The sequence below is a fragment of the Apteryx rowi genome, unplaced genomic scaffold (genome assembly GCF_003343035.1).
Source record: "Apteryx rowi isolate R43461 unplaced genomic scaffold, aptRow1 scaffold_318, whole genome shotgun sequence".
NCBI lineage: Eukaryota > Metazoa > Chordata > Aves > Apterygiformes > Apterygidae > Apteryx > Apteryx rowi.
The window spans coordinates 932,447-953,807 of NW_020449619.1; the positions used below are offsets into that span (position 1 = coordinate 932,447).

At 54.5% G+C, this 21,361-nt stretch overlaps 1 protein-coding gene across 3 annotated transcripts in view; it reads right to left on the reverse strand.

The window, feature by feature from the left end:
* CHD6 (chromodomain helicase DNA binding protein 6) overlaps positions 1-21,361 on the reverse strand; it is a 95,492-nt gene that overhangs the window by 8,682 nt on the left and 65,449 nt on the right. For 2 of the 3 annotated variants that reach the window (XM_026070762.1, XM_026070761.1), the window contains exons 21-34: positions 20,373-20,575; positions 19,744-19,946; positions 14,831-14,990; positions 13,667-13,756; positions 12,531-12,634; positions 11,673-11,802; positions 11,296-11,356; positions 10,367-10,424; positions 9,161-9,380; positions 6,621-6,829; positions 3,683-5,248; positions 2,868-3,016; positions 1,439-1,636; positions 405-851 (exon numbers count right to left, since the gene is read on the reverse strand). In XM_026070762.1, the coding sequence (XP_025926547.1) occupies positions 405-851; positions 1,439-1,636; positions 2,868-3,016; positions 3,683-5,248; positions 6,621-6,829; positions 9,161-9,380; positions 10,367-10,424; positions 11,296-11,356; positions 11,673-11,802; positions 12,531-12,634; positions 13,667-13,756; positions 14,831-14,990; positions 19,744-19,946; positions 20,373-20,575 (3,798 nt within the window). The remainder of the gene's footprint in view (positions 1-404; positions 852-1,438; positions 1,637-2,867; positions 3,017-3,682; positions 5,249-6,620; positions 6,830-9,160; positions 9,381-10,366; positions 10,425-11,295; positions 11,357-11,672; positions 11,803-12,530; positions 12,635-13,666; positions 13,757-14,830; positions 14,991-19,743; positions 19,947-20,372; positions 20,576-21,361) is intronic. The other variant, XM_026070763.1, reaches the window with a different exon arrangement.

Genomic DNA, 21,361 nt, shown 5'->3' on the forward strand with positions numbered 1-21,361 from the left:
GGTCTGGCCTTGCTCCCAGTGACCCTTCCTTCCTTGGGTGGATCCCAGGGTAGAAGGAGAGGGGATGCAGCAAGCTTTTGGCCAGAGCTTAAGTGCAGTCAAGGAACTTTCCTCACATTTTCTAATCTCAGACACCCCCCAGCTGGGATACCTGCTTTTGACAATGCTTAGCAGGACCCCAGCACTCCAGGCAGGGTGCTGCAAGCCAGAGGAAGAACTTCTTCCCTTGAGTAATATCTGCTCCTGCCTGCTTCAGCAAAAGCCCAGCCATCCCAGAAGCGGCCCAGTCTGCCCAGCATTGTGACGGGCAGCAGAGCTAAAATGCCAGCAGAGGAGAGCTGGACCATGAGACAAACTGTGCTGACTCCACTGGGACCATGTGAAAGGGGGGAGCCTCGACCTACCTGCAGCCTACTTGGAAGAGGCCTCTCCTTCAAGAAGATGAGGTCCATCCCTTCTACATTTTTTCTTCTGCCCCGTCTTCTCCTCATGGCAGCATCGTCTCTTCGGAGGCTGCCATTGACAATCTGTCCAGTGACAGGATGGATTAATCCTGCCTGAAGGATGCCAGACAAGTCCATGCCCAGGGAACCCTGGAGGGTGTTCACAGTCCCCAGTTTGGGAATGTTTGTGTTCAAGGGGAAAGGAGAGGAATTTCCTGGGGACCCATCAGAGGCTCTGGACAGGTCCACAGCTGAGTCGCGCCAGCCATTCAGCACAATGGGTGGATGAGCATGGGTTGCTGCTAAATGCTCCAAGCTCCTCTGTTTGGCATCTCTCTCCAACTCAAATTCATACGGCCTTCTGTGCTTCCGTTCATCCTTCACAAAGGCAGGGGCCAGAAAACCTTCCTGTGTGTATCAAAGCCACAGAGAGGGTTACAGCTGCTCGTGCACTGCCAAGGGACCACAGTTTTTGAAACCAACATGTAGATGCAGTGGGCTTGTGTGGCTAGCAGACGGGCTCCTCCATTTCTCTGCAGGAGCCCTGAAGGAAGGATGCCTTTTCCCATAGCACATCACACATCATTATGTGTGGGAATGGGTGTAGTGACACCCTCACACAAACTTTGATCTCCCATGGTGCCACAGTCCAGGGTGCTCTGTTAGCTGCTGAGGGACCAGCTGTCCCAGGCCAGAAGCTTCTGGCTCTGTGCCGTGCCCAACAGTGAGAGAAGATGAGAGAGCTGCTCACCAGACAGTGCCTGCACCCCTCCATTTGGGACACTAGGAGAGTGCCTCCATGTCGTCCCCCTCCCCCATTCTTTGACCATGCCAGGTGCTCCAGCACTAATTCCAGAAGCACCTCTGCAGCCGCAGGACCTGCAGAGAGCCATGGCCTCACTCCCAAGAGGGGAGCAGGGCTGGCGGGGGGCAGAGAGCATGGGGAGTTCACCAGGAGCACTCAGTGGTCCAAGGACCCCCCTCCCCTTTTGTACCTGTGAGATTAACACTCCGTTGTTGAAGCTGGGATCCGGGGCTTCTGACTCAGCAAAGCTGTTCCGACTACCGGCATTGCTGGCAACTGCTGGAGTGGTCATCAGGCTTTGTGTCTCAAACTGCTGGCTAGAAGAAGGCCACTTGCCCTTCAGGATGGCATGGCAGATGTTGTCAATGCGGTTGATGATCACACGGTCCTGCAAACAGAATTGGACAGTCCAGCAGCCTGGTGCAGGCAGACACCACCACCAGCAAAGCTCGGAGCAGCTACAGCAGTGATGTTGAGATATCCAGATCTCATGTGCACAGTGGGGCACTCACCAGAGGGACTCAGGATCTCAGGCAGTACCAGATGCACAGCAAAACTTGCGCATAGTATCCTAACAGTGAACTTCACCATGTGTAGAAGGCAATTCATTCCTGAGCATGCCTTCTGCTCATGTTACCCCTATGGGTCCTGCGCTAGGGGAGTCTATAGCCAAAGACTTCTGCCAAACAAACTTCCTGATTTTTCTCTAAATTCATGTCATGTGACACAGGACACAGCAAGTTCACGGAAATCAATGCAGAAAAGACCATGCCTGGTTGCCAAGGCATGTTCCAAATTGCTCTGAGCGACTCCCCCAGCCACTGTGCTCCAATATAGACACAGAAGGAGTGTGACGTGTGCAAGCCACAATATGTTTGTGGCACAAACACAAGTCAACCCTGGCAGCAGACTGCCTCTACTTGGCTGATTACTGCATAGTCCTGAAGTGCAGTGGCTCTTATGCATCTGGAGAGCTTCAGCAGCACACCACTGCTGAGTGGTGGTACCACAGGACCCAAAAAAACCTCCCTCAGCCAAATATCGCACCTACCACACAGCTCCATGGGACCGTGACACCAAATCCCTGCCTGCACACAAGCAGGAAAAGGCCAGCAGTGGAAAAACAGTCAGGGTTCACCCATCCATAAAGACAGCCCAGGATCTGTGATTTCTGGGTGGCAGAGGAGGAGCTGGGAGCAGGTAACAGGGGAGGCTTCAGGACCATTCTGAGAGATATGACTTTCTGGTCATCCAGGACTGCTTGGAAGGAAGGGGGAAGTCCTAAATCTAGCACAAATACGGCCTTTTTACCTTGCAAGGCCAAGGACAATGAGGGACAAAGGCTAATCTGAGGGACCATAGCAAAGGCAGGCTAGGACTCAAGTGACTAATACATGTGTATCCTCTCGGGATTAAAGATGAACCCAACCCTTGTGACCTCAGTTCAGTGGGGAAATGCTCTCGGGCAGTTCTGTCCAGGGCACTGGCACTTGGGGAGAGCACCCTAGCACTCTAGCTGGAGCACCCATGGGGAGCCATGTGCAGAGGATGAGGAAGCAGGGCTGGGGATGCCTGACTGGTGAACACTTGCAGTATAAACAGCCTTCATTTTAAGCTACCTTAGGCCACTCAGAGAAGGAGTAAAGTGTCTTCTCCTGCAGCAGCTGGGCTATGGTCGGTGCCCGGGCATCCTGAAGGTCATCAATCTCCCCAGGCAGGACAGATGCAGAACTCTTGCTCTCTTCCTCCAGGTATTTCTCTGTACCATCTAAGAAAGCAATAGAGAACAGAGACTGTCATCTCCCTGCCTCCCTCACCCTCTTGGAGTGGGAGCAGCTCCCCCATCTTTCCACCCTGACACCCAGCAGGTCCCACAAGGGTCCCATTCCCCAATCAGCCACCAAGAAATGCAGCACTCCTGGGTCACGGCAGGGGATCAGTGCTGCTCAGGAAGGGCCAGCTCAGCACGTCCCCCCAAGCCAAGGCTGGGGCCAGTTCCCGGGGCTTGTACTGCAGTGGCCCCTGTCCCTTTACCAGTGATGCAGCCAGAGCGCCAGGCAGGCAAGGAAGAAGGCACAAGCCTCACCAGCTCAAATTACTCACTAATTAGTGACTCATGCCAGGAAGGGAAGGGCATTCTGCATCCCATGGCCGTACCCAGGGCAGAAGGGCTGTAGGGGCTCAGGGTGGTATCCTGGCAGGCCCTGTTGGGAAATGCAGCCACCAACCCTTTGCTCTTCCATCACTAGAGCCACATCAGCCAGAAGGGCCCTAATTCCAGCAGGGGGGAGGCAAGGCTGCTCACTGGCAGTGTGGGCTAGATTGAGTGGGGCCATGGCCCCCCCCCAGGCTTTGGCTCTATGCTGGAGGCAGCAGGTCCTTTCCATCCCAGCCAGAGGTGACTGTCAACCACAGAGAGCTCTCAGGACTGTACCTTGACTCTGGCTGCTGCCAGCTTTCTCCTCCTCATCTCTGTTCTCACACTTTTCTTGCTTCACGCCCTGGGGCTCAGGGTGCAGGGCCTCTCTGCAGCCTGCCTGCCTCTCAGCCCCTTGGCCCCAGGCCTCCCCCCCAGCATGGGGGGGCTCTGCTTCCAGGGGCCCCAATGGAGGTGCAGGCAGGCTGAAGGCCTGGCTCTGAGGCTGGCCTGGTGAGTGCTGCAGGGTGCTCTCCTCATCCAGGCCATGGTCCTCCCTGCCCCCTGGACCAGGCTCCCCCAGCCTCTCGAGTGTCCCTGGCCCCAGGGACTCTCTCTCGCCATTCACGTCTTCTGGGCAAGGGTTCTCAGGTGTGGGGAGGCCAGAGCTCCGCTCCTCACTCCTGAGTTCATTAGCCTCAGGGTCACAACTGGCCCTGGTCCTTGGACCACTCAAATCCTCCACGACATCTGCTGCTGTCTCAGAGTTATCATCATCTTCTTCCTCCTCCTCATCTTCCTCGCTGTGGCTCTGACTCGGCCCTGATTTTGCTTCCATGCCTTTCTCCTGCAGCAAATTAATGAACCTCTGTTCAGGGGGAACCTTTATTTCATAGTTATGAAGACTGGGACCATACAGCCCCACGCTGATGACCCCCTCCATGGTGCTGTGTTCAGGCAGCACTGCCCCGTGGCTGGTGAGGTTTCCTTTCTGCTGCAAGGCTTCACAGAGCTCTGCTGGAACACTCCTTGAGGGATCACTTTCTGGGGTAGAAGGCGAAGGCTCTGCTTCTTCATTCTGACCATCTATTCGCTCACAGCCCACCTGCAAACTCTCTAGAAAGGAAGTCTCTCTCATGGCCTCTGCATCACAGCTGGATGGATCCTCGTCCCCCTCTAGCTTGCCCTCAGGGAGTTTAGCAACACTGCTTCCAACATCTGTGCAACTTGGACTGTCTCGGGCAAGGGAGCTTTGCTCACTGTTACAGGCCTTTTCGTCATACATCATACACATCAACGAGTCTGGCAGAGAGCTCTCATCATAGTTACTGGAAATGATGTCCCGGACTTTAGAGATGAACGTTTCACAGCTTGCATCTGGTGGACTGCCTCCAGCTTGGGACATGGCGCTGTCTATGTTTTCTAGCTTGATTTGACTTTCAGCTTCATTCTCCAGGGATTCGCAAGTACGGTCCACCTGGCTATACAGAGGGGAACTGTAGAGTTTGGAGTTAGTCTGGTAAAGGCAGCACAGGGTTTCCGGGCCTGGGATCCCTGTTCTTTTATGCTGGGCATAGTTCCTGTATGCATCTAAAAAAGACAGCTGTGGGTCATTCATGATGTAGTAGTCTGTGCGATTCAGGCCATGCTTGGCGGTGCCGATCAGCAAGTCCCGATCGTGTTTGCCACACTCCCACCACACCGGCAGGTAGAGGCTTGGCCGGCACAGCTTGAGTCGTTCGTGGAGCTGTGGACACTTGAGCACCTGCTCGCGCACCTTCCGTAGAAGCTCAATACGGTACAGTGTTCTGGCAGCACGCTCCTCGGTGATGGGCTCCACATAGATGTCAGGATCGGGGGGACCTACAGCAGAGAGAGAAGCCAAGGCCCCATTATACAGGAAGCAGAATGCAGGGTGATGACCTAGCTGTTATGCAGTGTGCCTGTGGGGTCAGCACCTGAGGAGACCCGCAGGCATCAGAGAAATCTGCGGAGATGCATCCTGGCTGCCTAGAGGTGACAACGCAGGCTGGTCACTGATATGGGACAGAGTAACAAATCGGAAAGCCCTTTTGCTCAGATTGCTTGTGAGGTGGGGGAAGCACTTGTAGGCTTAGCTTCCCAGTGTCACCATTTTCCTTCCATTCCTTTGCCAACAATGGGCCACAGTGGAGGAAACTCCCTTGACTTTATCAGATGGACCAAGAGCAGCAGTTGGCTGCAGAGGATTTCAGAGTCCTGCCTGAGCTCTGCTCTGTTAGCGCCAGAAGTGCTGGAGCTGCGTGGAACTGCCAGCTAAGCAGCTCCCTGGGACATGAGCCTCTGGCAACCCTTCAGTAGGTTCTTGTGAATGGGAGTCCCTCAACTCACGCAGTTCTTTGATGAGGAACAGCTAATCCATATCTAAGGCATTAACATGGGTCTCTAAGGAACTCTGCCTGAGACCAGGCCTTTTGGCACATTTAAGATGAGATCCTTTCTGCTGTTGCTAAAAGCAAATCATTTTGTGTTTAAATAGCTCCCAAGCAGCTTTTCATCTGCCATCACCTGCATGGGGCCAGTGCATTGGGTTCTACAGGGCACTCCTAGAAAACAAATTCCTGGTGTGTTGGACAGGCTTCCCCAAGCTTTCTGCGGTGGGTTCAGACTCCCTTTTTTCTGCACAGAGCTGGGCCACAGCATAGGCACCACATGGACTCCGTTCAGCACAGGCAAAGAGGTGCTCGGAAGGGAAGCAGCAATACAGACTGCACAAACAGCCCCCTGCTCCAGTATGGAGGAGATATGAACTCTTGCTTCTCTACTGCTCCTCCCTTGCATCTAAGAGTTGTTGTTTTGGATAAAATTGGTTGTGATTTAATGAAAAAAACCACATGAGACCTGTGAGAGCAGGGACTGGACTCCATAGGGCAGCCCTACTTTCCCATTGCACCAGGGAGGCAATATGCAGTGGTGACAGGGCAGACAGATGCAGGCGGCTTCTGTAAGCCCATGGCCTTGGCGCAGGTCTCTAGTTGCAGCGTGCTTAGCGTGAAGTGGAGACACAGGGTTTTAGTGGTCAACCACAGCATGGAGCACACTGTTATGTGTACCTGGCTGGCATCTCACAGCCTTCTTCAGTCCCTGAAACCGCTCCCTTGCTCTCCTGCTCCACCAGAGTAGCTGGGCCATTTCTGGCCCATGGCTACATGGACCTGCCATTACCCCCGCCACAGGCCATGCCTTTTCAACTCACCATCCTCTTTCCACAGTGGGAGACCACAGACATTCTTGCACATGGCCACAAAGCTGTAGAAATACTTTTCTAGGCTCTCATCTGTCTTCTTCTCCAATCGAGAGATGGCTCGGAACTGGGCCCAGTCAAAGATCTTCTTCTCCTGGTCATAGATGACCCCAAAGGACGAGACAGTGCGGTAGAAATCTGCCTGTTCCCTCCGGGTCCACCTGTGAGGCAGGGAGGGAGACACAAACACCACTGAGGCATGTTCTGGTCAGCCTCACACTTTCCCAGCATGGGTAAGCACCAGGCAGAGAGGCTCAGAGGGGACTATCTAGTTTCTGCCCCACCAGTTATGTGGCAACTGTCAGAAGGAATGCACCAAGGAGGAGAGCACCACAATCAGAGATCGTCTGTCCTATGGCGCATAGTGAGGAGGAGTAAAGGTCATGGGCCCTCTGGCTCTCAGCTCACTGCGCTGTCTGAAGAACAGAACGCACAGCTCATGGCTGTGCTGCCTATGGGGCACAGGCTCCAGGAGCATCTGTGGAGGGGCAGGGCTATTTCACCAACTTGCTTTCTACAGATCGAGTTGGTCTCATCACCTCCATGGAAAGGCTGATTTTCTGCACCAGGAATGAGAAAGGAAGGTCCCGCAGACAGAGTTCGCAAACAGTCTATTCAGGAGGTGAGGTAGGAGCAGAGTTAATTGCCTTAAGTGTCCTAGTAACAAACACCAGGCCACTCCTGCAGACAGGAGTGAGCAGGATTCTTGGGTGATGGGGGCAGGTGCTCTCCCCACCAAAGGAGAGCAGCCTTGGTGATGTGGGTTTTCAATTACAGCACTGTTATACCATAATTTTCACCTTGCCTCAGACCCTCTCAGCTTTCATGTCATGAGGGAACATGAGGATCACTCGATGGAACGATCCAGGACAGAGATGGTAAAGAGCACGCTGGGCAAATGCAGCCCTGGGCAGATAGAGCATTGAAAACCAGGCTAGAGAAGACAGGTCAGGATAAAAACTGTACAGGAAGAGCAGGAGCAGGTCACAACAATGGAAGATGAGTGCCGTGTGCTAAAGAAAACATAAAGTCAAATCATAACTCCTCTGAATTGCAGTTTCATGCCAAATGTTAGCAAGCAGCTGTGACACATCAAGGGAGACCAGACAGGCTAACAGCACCCACAGCACTCCCAAATTGACCAAAATATCCTTAGATCTACCATTTCCAGCCCGACTGCCTGAGGAGCCCTCTGCAGTGATATTTCATTCTAAAAAGGAGAGCAAATAACAAGAAGGAAGTTAATCAAAAATCAATGACCAGAAGGAGCCCAAAGAGAAGCTTGCTTAAAGACCTAAAATTGAAGGCTGGTGGAAATCTGCCTAGTACAGCCCTGTAAGGAGACCAAAAAAAAGGGGCCCATGGGGTTAAAGAGCAGGAAATACCAGAATGCTTTGTTGTCCACAGCACAACCACATCTTCACCGCTGTGAGGAGCACTGACGCCCCCACCTCAGAGAGGAGATAGTACAACTGAAAGAGGTTCAGAGAAAGGGGAAAAGGAAGATCAGTGAGCTGGACAAGCTCCCACACAGGGAGCTAGCAAACAGGGTGATACCATCATGAGGGCCAGCAAAAAAAAAGTGGAAATGACTTGTCAGTGCTTCCCATGGTACAAGAAGTAGGGAGCAGCAAATTAAATGATGAAGAGATGCGCTCAAAATGAGCACAAGGGGAGACTTCACACAACATGTAGCTAAAACACCAAACTTACTGCCACAGAACAACACAGATACCAAAAGGTTACATCGGTTCACATAACAGGGACAGATTCACAGGAGAAAAAGCCATTGAGGACTATTAACCATGAAGAGCCCCTGCAGTGCAGGAAGTCCCACAGCTGCAGAGTGGGGACTGGCAGTGATGGAGGCAGTAATACCCCATCTCACACCCTCTCCAGTTTCTGCCGGAGCCATGGGAGGCATGGCAGGCCATGCTCCTGCCATTCTTCCATTTACTGGGATGCTGCAAACTGGGAGCACACTGCAATCTGCTGCCATGAAATGCCACCACCGGGCTCCCAAGGCCAACAGCAGGAGGCTAATGTGGCAGCATGAAACACATGGGGGCTGAAAATGCTGCACACGCAGGCTGCAGCAGCACTCATCAATCACCCCTCATCCACCGTGTGTCCTGGGCTCTGGCACACAACGCTGCCCAGCGGCACCCGCTGTGCTGGGGGCTGGAGGTGAATCCTTGGCCCAGCAGGTGCTGGATTTGACCCAGAAGAGTTGTCCCCCCGCTTCCTCCTTGCAAGCTGTCACCAGCTGCTACCCAGAAACTACATAAGGAGGCTGCTCCATGGGCTGGGCTGGCTACACGGGCCACAAGCCTCTCCCCTGCCCAGGAAGGACCCACAGGCCTGTGTATCGCAGGCAGCTGGCCGCAAGCACAGCTGTTGTGAGATTTCCTGGATAAACTCAGGGGCACAGAAATTTCGACAGGCTCACAGCAGCTATGCAAAGGACCCACTGCCTGGGTCCCCTTTGTTACCTTTTCTGCATTTCTTTGTTTGCTGAGTCCATCTCAGAGGCTCTCCTGAACATCTCGTCCTGCAGCCAGTATCCATGGTTACCGGGCACCAGCATCTCGGCACGGGGAGGCAGCTCTTTGCGGTTGCAGCGCTGGTAGACGGTGACAAGCCTCCGCAGTCTGGCTGTGAGGGCAGATGAGACAGGCCAGCAGGATCTGTCTGAGTCGGAGCCATCCTGGGCTTCAAACATCAGCAAGAACATTAGTATTTAACTCACACTGTAAAGCCACAGGTTCCTGCATCCCGATGGCTAGCTCTGCCAGAGGGCCCTCCTGCCCTTCCCCTCCCATAGGGAGCACTAGGGAACAGAGTCCAGGAACAAGGGGCTGGGCTGAGCACCCCTGGGCTCTTGCATCCCAAAAGGTGCTGGCTCAGAGCCTCACCATGTCTGAGCTTCCTTTGGAGAGAACCCAGAGGCAGAGATCGGGGTAGGAACCACAGCTTTGGGCCAGGCCACACCTAGGACAGGAATGCAGCCCCCAGGACTCCCTCTGACCCCCCGCCCTGCTCCGCAGAGGGGCCAGCCAGCCCATGGCATCTGTCAGCACCGTCCACTGCAGTCAGCAGAGACCCCGCACACTCAACTCATGCAGGCAACTGCATGGCCAGGGCAGGCTAATGGTTTGCAGTCACCCATGGCTGGCTTTGGCTGGTACCAATCAGAAACACTCCTTTTTGGGACCCTGTCTGCTTCCCCCACAAAGCCCATCCCCAGGCCAAACCCAGCCTGGGCTCTCAGTTACAGGGTGTGTCTGCACAGGAGGGCCCCAGATGGGGGGCCTGCACGGGGCTCAGACACTGAGCTCAGCTCAGCCTCTGGCTCACTGTGGCCATGACAGGCCATTCCTTCTCTTCACTGCTACTCTGAGAAGGCTCTCACCATAGCTGTGTCAGGCTACTGCACAGCACCAGCCAGCCGCTCCTGCTACAGTCTGCATGGCTGGAAGCCCAAAGGGCTAATTAGCCACTCTGCCCTTCGGAAGAGCCAGTCAGCCAGTTAGGAGCACAGGGTGACCACTGTTGTTCAGGTTAAGCTACCTCACCCACTAACACTGAACAGTGTGCCCCCTGGCTCTTTCCTGCCTGTGTCACTGCTCTGGCTCAGCCAGGCCCCTGTGCCAGCCCCTGGACACCCATGAGCCGCGCTGCTGGAGGTACGGCCTCACCTGCCGCTGGCTCGTCCCGCTTCTCACCGGCTTCACCCACCCCAGCAGCCACGATGTCCTGCAGAAAGAAACCATCAGAGGAGGCCTCTCTAGACTGTGCAGAAACCCACGCTGTCCATGCAGCCCTCCCCAGTGGGAGCTCTCAGCTCCATGGCCTGGCCCTGGCAGGGTGTGGGGTGATGGGACTGGTAGGGCTGTTTGTCCTACATGTTCTGGCTGCAGTTGCTGGCTCCCATTGCATGTACCTGTCACCACATGACATCAGAGCAACATGGGCAGCACAGCTCCTGAGCACCTCAGCCCTGGCAGCTTCCCTGCTGCAGCCTGGCCATGCTGCAGCCGTGTTCCCCCGTCCCACACTGGGGAGACAACAGCTCAGGTCAGCTATGTTGTCCATTTTGGGCCCTGAGGTGAGGTCACTGGCCAACGCAGTGACATGGGGTGTAGCAGCACTATCCAGGACATTAGCAGTGCCAGTGCTGGCAATTGCCTCTGTTGCTTGGCCAAACCCTGCACTCTCACAGGTCGCCTCATTCACTGGTCTTCCTCTCCACCAGGGCCATTCCTCTCGGGACACCCATCGCCCCCTCACCAGGGACCTGCGTGGCTCCTGAAGGTGAGTTTGGGATCCAGCACCCCTGGCAATTCACAGCTCTTGCTCCGTGTCATGTCTCCATGAGAGAGAGACAATCCAGATCAGCAGGAAACACACAGAGAGACAAAGGCAGAAGCAGCGCTCCAGTTAGGACAACCCAGAGAGCATGGGGCAGAGCCCATGCAAGGTAAGGCAAAGCCTACATGAAGCAGGCTCACAGGAGACACTGGTTCTGAGCCCTGCAGCAGAGCTGAAAGAGCTAAGTCTGCAGCACAGGATGGGAGAGCAGGCCTGGCAACAGCAGACGTGCATGACCACCGTGAACCACACTCACCTCCTGCTTCGGCAGCCCCTCCAGCTTTTCTCCACCATTCTCTTCCTTTTCCATGCTCCCCCTGGGTAAGACAATGAATTAGTCCCTGGTAGCTGCAGCGCAGCCTCTCCTGGCTGTGCCAGACATCTGCTAGATGGAGCAGAGAACCGGCACTCGTCTTCATGTGGCAGCCCTCAGCCTTGCACTGGGGAGCCAGCTCCAGTCTGCCATCCCTCCCCACTGCCTGCTGTGCTCACACTCACACAGAGCCTGCTTCCTTCTCCCTCTCGCTGCCCTCCCTGAGCACAGCTTACCCCACAGTGCAGACCCCACTTCTAACATGGCCCTCAGGAGCAAGCCAACCAGTCCCTGAGAGTGTGGCTCCATCCCCTGCCTACCTTTCGACAGCATCCTGGGCCCCGTCACTGACACCCTGCTCTGCAGACAGCAGCTTCTCATCTGGCATGCCCACCTTCTCCAGGAAGCACAGCGCTGGGTCTGCCCGCATGGCGTTGTACCTCTCGTAACCTGCCAACAGCCACAGGCCATCAAAAAGGAGAAGAATGACACAAGGCCAGGCCTGAGCCTGGTTTAGGTAAACCTCCTGCTGTGGGGGACACAGCTCCCACCCGGTTCTCGTGGTCTGTCTCTCCAAGTGCAATTCTTACCCCCAGAAATTCAGAACACCTTCCCAAAAGCTGCTAACTGGTCTGCAACCCTGAGATAGCATGCAAAGAAAAAGGTCAGCCTTTCCATCGCTCAACGCAATCCTTGCTGGGAGGCAGCACAGCACTCGGAGAGCTGTGCCCAGCACCCAGGACAAGTTGGGGCTGGGAATTAAGAACCCTTTGGCCACTGGAAGCTGCAAGACAATTTCATGACAAGGCTGGAGGTCCCAGGAGAGGCACTGCACCTGCCTCACCCAGCTCACCCTCATGTGGCAATGACATATTGCCCCTGGCAAAACAGGGGAAGCAGCTCCCCATGAGACCTAGGCCTGGCCACCTGCAACACTGGGGTGCCTGCCTTGCCGCCGGAATGAGCTGGCAGTGTCACAGCTGCAGGCATCCCGCTGAGAGCTGCCTTGGCCCCGTGCGGATGCTGTGCACAGCTGGGTCTCTGCCCCCTCACGCTGACGTGGAAGCAAACAAGCCCCCTGCACTTCATGTCCTGGAGCTCTGGACAGCTGTCTGGCTGTCTGGCCACAGGGGTCCCTCTCACACAACAGAACCCACCTGATAAGGCTGGGTACGTACCATGTTTGAAAACACCGATGAGAAGGGATTTATCAGCTTCAGCATTCCACCAGTCCACTGGGATCTCCACATAGTCAATGTCTGGCAGCAGCACGTCTAGCTCTCTGCAGGGGACAAAGCATAAGTGCCGCTCTCGCAGCCTCAGCAAACATTGCAGCATGCTGGTCACTGCTGGCAAGGGGCAGTGGGAGACAGGAGCTTCTGCTCACAGGCTTGGGGACAGTTAATGAATGTGAGGCTGGCATGGGGCCCAGTTGGAGGCTGGCATGCACACCTCCCTGGGGATGGCGACCTGGAGTCTCTGCTCTACTGTACCCACTGCCTTCCCCCTCTGCTTTCTCCAGAGACGGGACGACCCCCTCTCCTCCTCCCTTGGGGCAGCAATACCAAGGGGAGCTCCCATCTGATTCAAATAGTATCTGTTGGGAGAAATCCTCTTCGAACCTACCAGTCCAAAATAGTAGTGTGTCTGGTGGATGGGCTACAGTGTGCCCTCCACAAGGACTCATGCTGATGGAGCTGTGCTGGTACAGACCACTAGCCCCAACTCAGGGAGCCAACAGCCCCTGCTCTAGGAAACTATGCTCAGCATATTGCACTTCTTAAACTCCGAGAGCGAAATCCTTGCAACAAGGTTGGGAGCTGGAAGGCTGCAGGCTCAATGGCATTAACAGAGCCTGTTGGTCCCCTTGTCCTTGGTGCTGGGGAAGGGACTGTGGGCCAGAGCACAGGGGCATGCTCTGCTCCAAGAGACCTGGTCCTGGGAACTTGGCACAGTCACAGCAGTCTCCCACACAGGTTTAAAGGCCACTTCATCAGACAGCATGCAGAGACATTTTCCTGCAGGCTGCAGAGTATCCCTGGGTGCCCTTACCACCAGGGATCCAGCACGAGGCTGGTGCTGCAGCCTCGGCTGCCTGAACCCACCTCAGGCTGAGCCTGCAGTCATTGCTCAGGCAGAGGTACCACTGAAGGATGTTTTGCCTGAGCAAGACCTGGGGATTTGACTGCAGAGCCAGACTCTCCTGGAGCTGCTGTGAATCCAGAGGTGGCTGGGCTGGACAGCTGCAACACTGCTTGAGTGCTGCCACCACCTCCATGAGTAGCAATACAGGGCTTCATCACAAGCACCCTACCTGGCAGGGGTCCCCTCGAAGGCTTTGTCAGCGGCCTCCCCCAGCACTTCAGCCTTCAGGTAGTAGAGCATTCGCACCCGCAGCAGAACCCTGTCCCAGGGTGCAGAGAGAAATACACGCTAGCACATAGGTGCTTATACGCCGGCCCAGGGCCTGATCCAATGTCCCTCACCACAATTTGCACTGCCTCCTGGCAGCGTTTGCAGGGGAACACTTTGAGGCTCAGCAAAGCCAAGAAAACGTGTTTGACAGTGTGTTTCCCGCCCCATGGAGGACCCAATTCCTCAAAGCCATATGTCCCCTTGCAGGATGGGCACTGGTGTCACACCACAGTCCCCTGCCCTGTGCTCTCCTGGGGCCCTGTAGGCAGAGGTTTGGTGCTCAGGACACTGCTCCTGTTACCTGGCGGAGCAACCCAAGAGCGGCCCAGCAGCAGGACTGAGTCCTGCTGCCTCACCCCCTGTTAGCTCCATAATTGTGTAGGCTTAAGAAATCCCAAAGGAGCCCCATAGGGAGGGAAGGGCAGGTGGGGCAGAGTGGTGGGGCCCAGCACCACTGCCAGAGAGGACAGTGATGCCACTGAGCCCTGCCTAGTGGTGGGCACTGCCTGGTGTGCAGTGCTGGCAGGGAAGGAGGCAGACCCTCCGTGGTGGACCCAGGCTGTGCTGGAAGAGAAATCAGTCCTGAGCTCTGCATCCTGGGACACAAACAGCTCTGGGATTAACTACTTTTCCAATGAATCTCTCAGGGGCTTCTCTCCACCATGGCCCAGTGCTGCCCTTTGCAACTCTGCTCTGGTGCTCGCTGGCTCCACTAACTGCACAGATTTTCAGCTGAGAGCTGCTGCCAACACAGGCAGCTTAAGACTCTCAGCAGAGCCAAGATGAGACTTGCTCCAAGCAGGCAGGGCTGGAACTAGGATTCAGGCATAGCATGGAGCTGCATCAGGGCAGGGACAGAGGAAGCTGGAGGGCAGATGGCTGGAGCTCAGCCACTAGCTTAGAAATGCCATTGTACCAAAGGCCGGAAGATACCTGGGGTGTGACCATCCTGCCTGGGCTGTGGGCCCTTCACAACCCTTTCCCATCCTCTCCATGCTAGAGGCCCATTACCCATAGCACAGCTGCCATGGCTCTGTGAGCTGGTGTGGGCTCCTGCACTCACTTGTTGCAGTGCTGTTTGAGGTGCTTCTTGTAGCTGTCATCATGCAGGACTATCTCGGGGTTGCATGTAGCAAGCCAGTCTGCGTTCTTTATCTCAGGGAGCAGCATCTGGTTCTTTGTCTTCTTCCCCTTCCTGCCTCTGGGCACCGGTGCTGACAAACCTGTAACAGCAAGTGGCAGCATGTGAGCACCATGGGCACCACGAGCAGAGGCCAGGCATCACTGCGAGGCATCTCCAGCACTGCAGTGTCCAGGCAGGGAAGCACATCCGGGGAGCTGGAGGCCTTGCAAAGCTCCCTGTTGCAGAATGGTGAGCCAGGGTTAGGTGAGATGAGATTAGGAAGGGCCACGTGCCCAGGTATCCAAACTGCTCCCAGTGAACAGCAGAGCCCAAGCCACACTGCACCCAGATCACATGAGGAAGGTGTATCAGGCAGGGATGTGCCCCCTCTGGCAGTCCAACTATGCTGGCAGTTCTGGGGCAGAGGCAATGCTTAGCACAGCCAGGGACTGGCACGTCTCTGCCCGGGCAGATGGAATAGGCTGCGAATGACAAACACTGAGCAAGTCAAAGCCCTAGAAAAGGCAGGAGCCCACTCTGCTGGGATGAGGAGAAGGGCTCAATACCCCACCGCCTGACAGCTTCCCTCTGGCAGGCTCCATGCGCCGATGCTGCACCTGGTTCTGCCTCTGCACACTGGCACTCAGACCCCATGGCAGCCACAGAGCCCATTTCCCCAGGCTCCTGCTTGCAGCCCCTTGCACACCAGCAGGACCTGGGCAGGCTCCAATCACAGCCCCACAGGGACCCCACAGAAGGCAACCAAACTAACAGAGCCACCAACAGACCCCAGCTCCCCAGCTCCGCACCCTGAGTGGGTTGTGTGCACTTAACATCATACCACAATTTGGACCCCCCACCACCACTTCCCCAGCACCCCACACCCTTTTCTTCTAGCCCCAGAACTGGACCGAGGCTGTGCAGGGCATTGAAACTCTTCCAGATACAGTCTGAGTCCTGCAGCAACTTCATCCTGTGCCTCCATGCCAATATGCCATAGTTTCTCCTCTACCCATGGCAGAGCCTGGGACCCAGAAGAGACAACTCAAAGAACTCAGTCCACCTCATCTGCCTTCTGAGGCTCTTCAGGTCTCTCCGACCACAGAGGTGGGAACACCATGCCACTCTTTGAGATTTTGTGCCTGCGACCAGAGAGAATGCCTTGGCTAGACAGCTGAAAAGCTATTTCAAAAAGGGTGGAAGGGGATGACTGGATATAAGACTTGAGCTGGGTAAAATCATGGAAAGGCTCATTCTTCTGTCACTATAGAAGTGGTAGCTCGGATGTAATTGTCAGCCAGCACTGGAATGGGAGACAAAAAATCTTATTAAAACAGCTTTCTATCTTTTTAATAAGATTACAGAATTGGCTGATAAATGCAATGAACAGTACTCTTTGACATCCTATTTAACATGGCATGCCATTTTTGTTTAAAACTTGCATTACATGAGATGGACATGACATGGATGGATCAGAACTGACAGATCTCGAAGTGTTTATAGTGTCTTTCATTACTGCCAAATGCAGGTGAAGGATCTGTAAATAAAGCACACAGGCTAAACCCAGAATGCGGGAGACTCTATCTCCAAGAAGAACTTAGGGATCAGCACAGAAACTGTATTGCTATGAGTCCTCAGTACAAGGCTAAGCCCAAAGAGATAAGGTGACCCCTTGATGTATAAAAATATCAAACAGAAGCAAGGAAGGGACCATGATCCTGGGCACAGCTCTTCTTAGAGCCTGACCTAGACACCATGGCCGGTTCTGAAGTGTGTGTCACCCCACAAGGATGACGCAGTAAATTGGGAAAAGAGTTCAAACAAGAAGCTCCAAAGTGATCAAAGTCTGGAAAACAATCCTGAGGATCTTTAAGGATTGTTTCCTATTCCGTGCATCAGGAAGAGGGCTGTGTGGGAACCTGATCACTGCAGGGGGGTGTTTACACTTGGCAGAGATGCTGAATGGAAAAGGAATGCAGTTCCATCTTGCTGATAAAGATAAAATGACATCCAGTGACTGGAGCTGAAAATTAAACACACCTTCAACCTTGAAATAAGATGTGAGTTCACAGCGGAACATGGAAATGACTCCTGGTGGGGTCACTGTTGTTTGGAGTCTTCTGAGAGACATTAGCCACCTCCCTGGGCAGACATTCCTCCTCTGCCATATGTCTGTGAAGGGGAAAGAACAGCCTCAGCAGTTCTGCCCCATACATCCCATCTTGAACACTTGGGTAGAACAGAAAGCTCTGCAGTGTCCTCAACACCTTCTTAATGCTTGCAGCTCCACGACAGTAAAAGGACTCCAGCCCAGGTGACTGCTTGGGACCAGCAGTGGTCACCAGGACTTCTGTCCCCAGGACGGTTTGGCCTGATGAACTCTGTGCTAACACTGCCTTCCTCGACAGCTCAGCCTCTGGCCAGGATGGGAATGGATTGGATGAATTAGACTAGAGCTCTGAGGTGGGCTGGCTCTGCTCATCCTTTTGTAGTCATACACTTTACTGGATTTGGGATTGAGAAAGAACAGTCCCCAGGATGCACAAGCAGGGGTCTTGGAGGTCTTCTGTTGTCTTCTGCCCAGCAGGCATTCCTGGAGCAAGTTCTGCCTGGTCAGCTCCCTGCAAACACATGAGGGGTACCTCAGGCTCCTTGGTGAGCCATGGCAGGGCCAGCCACGTGGCTGCTCTGCACCGGACGGCTCTCTGCTCTCATCCAGTTCCTGAGGTTAGGCTAGATGGTTTCGCTGTCCCTTCTGGCCAAGACTGCAGGGTGGTTTCACAGCTGGGAAAAGCCACTCCGGCATGCTGATGGAGAAGCTCCGGGCTGCTTCCCTCTGCTAAATATCCAAATGCGTCAATTTTAGTGCTGCTCTTGCAGTAAAGCATTATTGATCCTCCACCGAAACCGCGGCTTGTACATTACTTGTCATTATCTAAATCAAGCCCATTCATATCAGCCAATTTGTTTCTTACTCTTGCTCTGCTCTTGAGGTAAGCCCCATTGCTTTTCTGAGCAGGACTGTGCAGCAAGAGCGGGAGGCAGCACTGCCAAGGTGACTCACATTGTACGAAGTGACTGGAGTAACTTAAGCAGGCCACTAAAGGCCATATGCTCAGACCTCATGCTGTAAAGCAAGCCAGACATTTCCAGACAGAAGGAAATGATCGTGTTGGGTCTTGAGACTGAACTGTGGTGTTCTAAACACTAAGTAACACACGGCATGCCCTTGGGGCTCAGCGACAGCATCCGAGAGCCTCATGCCTCATGCCAATTGAGCCACTTCAAAACAGCCTCTCATGTGCTCCATCGCATCGAAATGGGAGCCTCAGGTTTCAGTCCTGGCTCACCGGTGCCAAAAGCAGGCTGTAGAGTCCCAGCCCTGTCACTACTCACCTTCTGCCATGGATCACAAGCACACAAGTAGCACACACAGCCGTGGGGCTGTGACCACCCCCTGAGAGAGCAAGAAGGCCTCCCCCAGGCTGCTCTCCCAGCCCAACTCACCTGTCCCAGAAGCCGCATGATGCAGGCATTGCGCTGCTAGATTGGTGCAGAGTCCTCTAACACAGAACGGGCAGTGACCATGTGTCTCAGGCTGCAACCCTCCAGCTGATCCAAGGAGCCAGCACAGGCTCTGTCTTCATATCATTAAAGACAAAGGCCACTGTGGCTGCATGATGCTGTTTGCATCGTGGGCTGTATCTATGTTATGCTGCTCCAGCTTCGAGGAATGCCTACAGAGAGCAGATGCTGCACTGCAGGCATGGGGGTGAATTTGCAGTGCCCCACTCCCCATGCAGAGAGTCAGAGAGGCCAGCAGGAGAGCGGGGCAGGGGAAGGCTCTGGGTGGCCCCTGTCAGAAGCTGAGGGTACACTGGAAGCCTCAGCCAAACACAATGCAGATGGAATTAAAAACTCCGCGTATGGTGCAATACATGGGGTATTTAGACCTCACACAGGTTGGAAAAGATTTGTACTGGTCCTCTGAACAGGGAGAGCACAGCCAAACCTGAGATAAAGGTTTCTGCTAGATTTATGAAGTGGGAGAAGGCCACGTCACCTTGGTAGGATTCTGCATTGCAGAGGTTTCAGGATAAACCAGCAAAACTGCACCTCCACCAATCAGGGTACGCACTGCAGACCCATGTGTCTGGGATAAGAACTATGAGGAGACACAAGCTGGCTACCTAGGGTGAGATCACTACACAAACCGCATCACCAGTTTACCCTGGCATGATCAGGGCACCAAGCAGCCGCGAGAGGAGCACCTGGCAGTCTCTGCTGTTAGCTTTAGGGCCAGGGCTCCCCAGCAGGCACAGGCAGGATTCCCATGCAATGATCTATTCTGCATCCTGCAATGCCCTGAGGAACAGCCAGGCACTTCCACACTCTGAGTGTCACTTCTACCCTCACACCTATCGCATCGAGTATGTTCACACGGTTTACAGCGCACAGCAGCTGTGCCCCACAAACTCACTGCACAGTATCTCTCTGCACTGGGGAGACCTAAGAGTATCGCCAGGCCAGAGAAAACTTAGCAGCACGCACTCAAGAGTTGGCTGGCATCTCTCCTCCCACCAACAGGCTCTCTCTGCACCAGCCAGGGCCACACAGCCACTGGGAATCATGGAATACCCTGCCCCACTCAGCCCCCCTCTGCCACTGTTTCTGAGGGTCTATGGAGGTCAGTCCCATGTCAGCCACTTGCTCTGTGCAGAAAAAGTCCCTGTGCTCAAGCAAGACTGCTTCCTGGCTGTTTCAGTCAGCTTTAGTTTGACTGCTGTAGCCTTGGTCCCAGGAGCAGGTACACCAGCAACAAGTAGCAGTGCAATGGCAGAGAGAACACGCAATACCTGAGTGATTCTGCAGAGCCTGGTTCTGGCCATCCTTCGTCGGTGTGATGAGATCCCAGATAAAACTCTTAATCTTCTCATCCCCTTTGTAGTGTTTGACGCAATAGACCAACAAGGCCCGACAAATCATCTCCATGTCCTTCTCATTCAGATGCCACTTGAACCGCCCGTGGGTCAAGATATCTTTCCAGCGTCCCCAGCTAGAACACAAACACAATAAACATTCCTAAGCAACTAGAGACACCTCCAGTGCCTTCCCTCCAGCATGGTGGCACAGCCCTATCAGCTCCCATGGGCAGGGGTTGTTATGTCCCCGCATTAGGGGAGCACAAAGAGGGGAGAGGTTTGCCTAGGACTGAACAGGGCAGAGGAAGGAGCAGGATCTGGGAGCCCTGAATGCTGGCTGGTTCATGCTCTGCCCACATAACTCTCCTTCCAACCCAGATCTTCCCTTTGGGCCAAACAGCCCAGGTCCCACCACAGAAGTCAGTGCAGGAGGGAGGGGACACTGCTTGGGGCAGACATCACTCACAACGGATGGAAAGTGTCTCAGGCAGCCAGCGCCCGTGTGTGTGCTGGGCAGCTGGAGGTCATGACCACGCTGTTTGGGAGATGGTGAGACCCACCCAAATATGAGCAGGTTTTTCTCCACACGGAAGCACTCAGCCCTCAGGTATCGCCGTGTCTTCTCGTTGAAGCGCCGCGAGCGTGTGGGCCGCTCGTCAGAGTCACTGTCCAGCTCAGAGAACTCCATCAGCTCGTCCTCCTCAAAGGAGTTGTAGTGTTTGGTTTGCTTCCGCACCCGGGGCCTGTCAATGACTAAGCTCTCCTACAAGGGACACAGAGAATAGAACATGCTCGGGCCCTTTCCACACTGCCCTCCCAGTTTGGCCCATGCCTTCCAGGCCCAGGACTACATTCAGCACCCAGTTAGTGGCTGGCCAGCCCCAGGGCTAGTTAACATCTTGCCACTATGATACCTGTTCCCAATTAGCTGTGTGCAGCTTTGTCTGCATGCCTGAGACAATTTCTGGCCAGCACAAAATTCAGCCTGAACAATCACAGGCTGAAAATCAGACCCTCCGGGTTCAAACCGCTGACAATTAGCAGATGATTCAGGTCTCAGTCATATTCTCGGCCCTCCGAGCAACGCCTGGGCCAAGTGCCGTGCAGGACACAGTGTAATTTCTGTGTCGAAGAGGGGTAGGTGGGGCTGGAACAAGAAAACCAGCTACCGAGAAGGTGCAGGAGGCAGGAGAATTAAACAGCACGGACATGCCTCTTCTCCCCCCACATGCTGCTGAATGCATCCAAGTCATCACTAAGCCCTCTAAATCTGTCCTGCTTTCAAGCACATGGAGACAGGTGTGCATACATACACACATAAACACACACACACACCCTCCTGCTTCCCCGGTTCAATCAAAGAACTCTGCAAAGCTGCCGGGCCTCCCTCTTGCTGTTGTCTGAGGCCATCTGCTACAGCGTTGCTGCCTTAGCTAGCCTTTCGGCAGCCTGGGCCCCAGGGCCCTGCTGAAGCAGGCTGCACAGAGCCCTGCGCTTGCCGGAGGAGCCAGGATGGAGAGGCCCAGCTGCTTGGCTGAGCACACAAGCT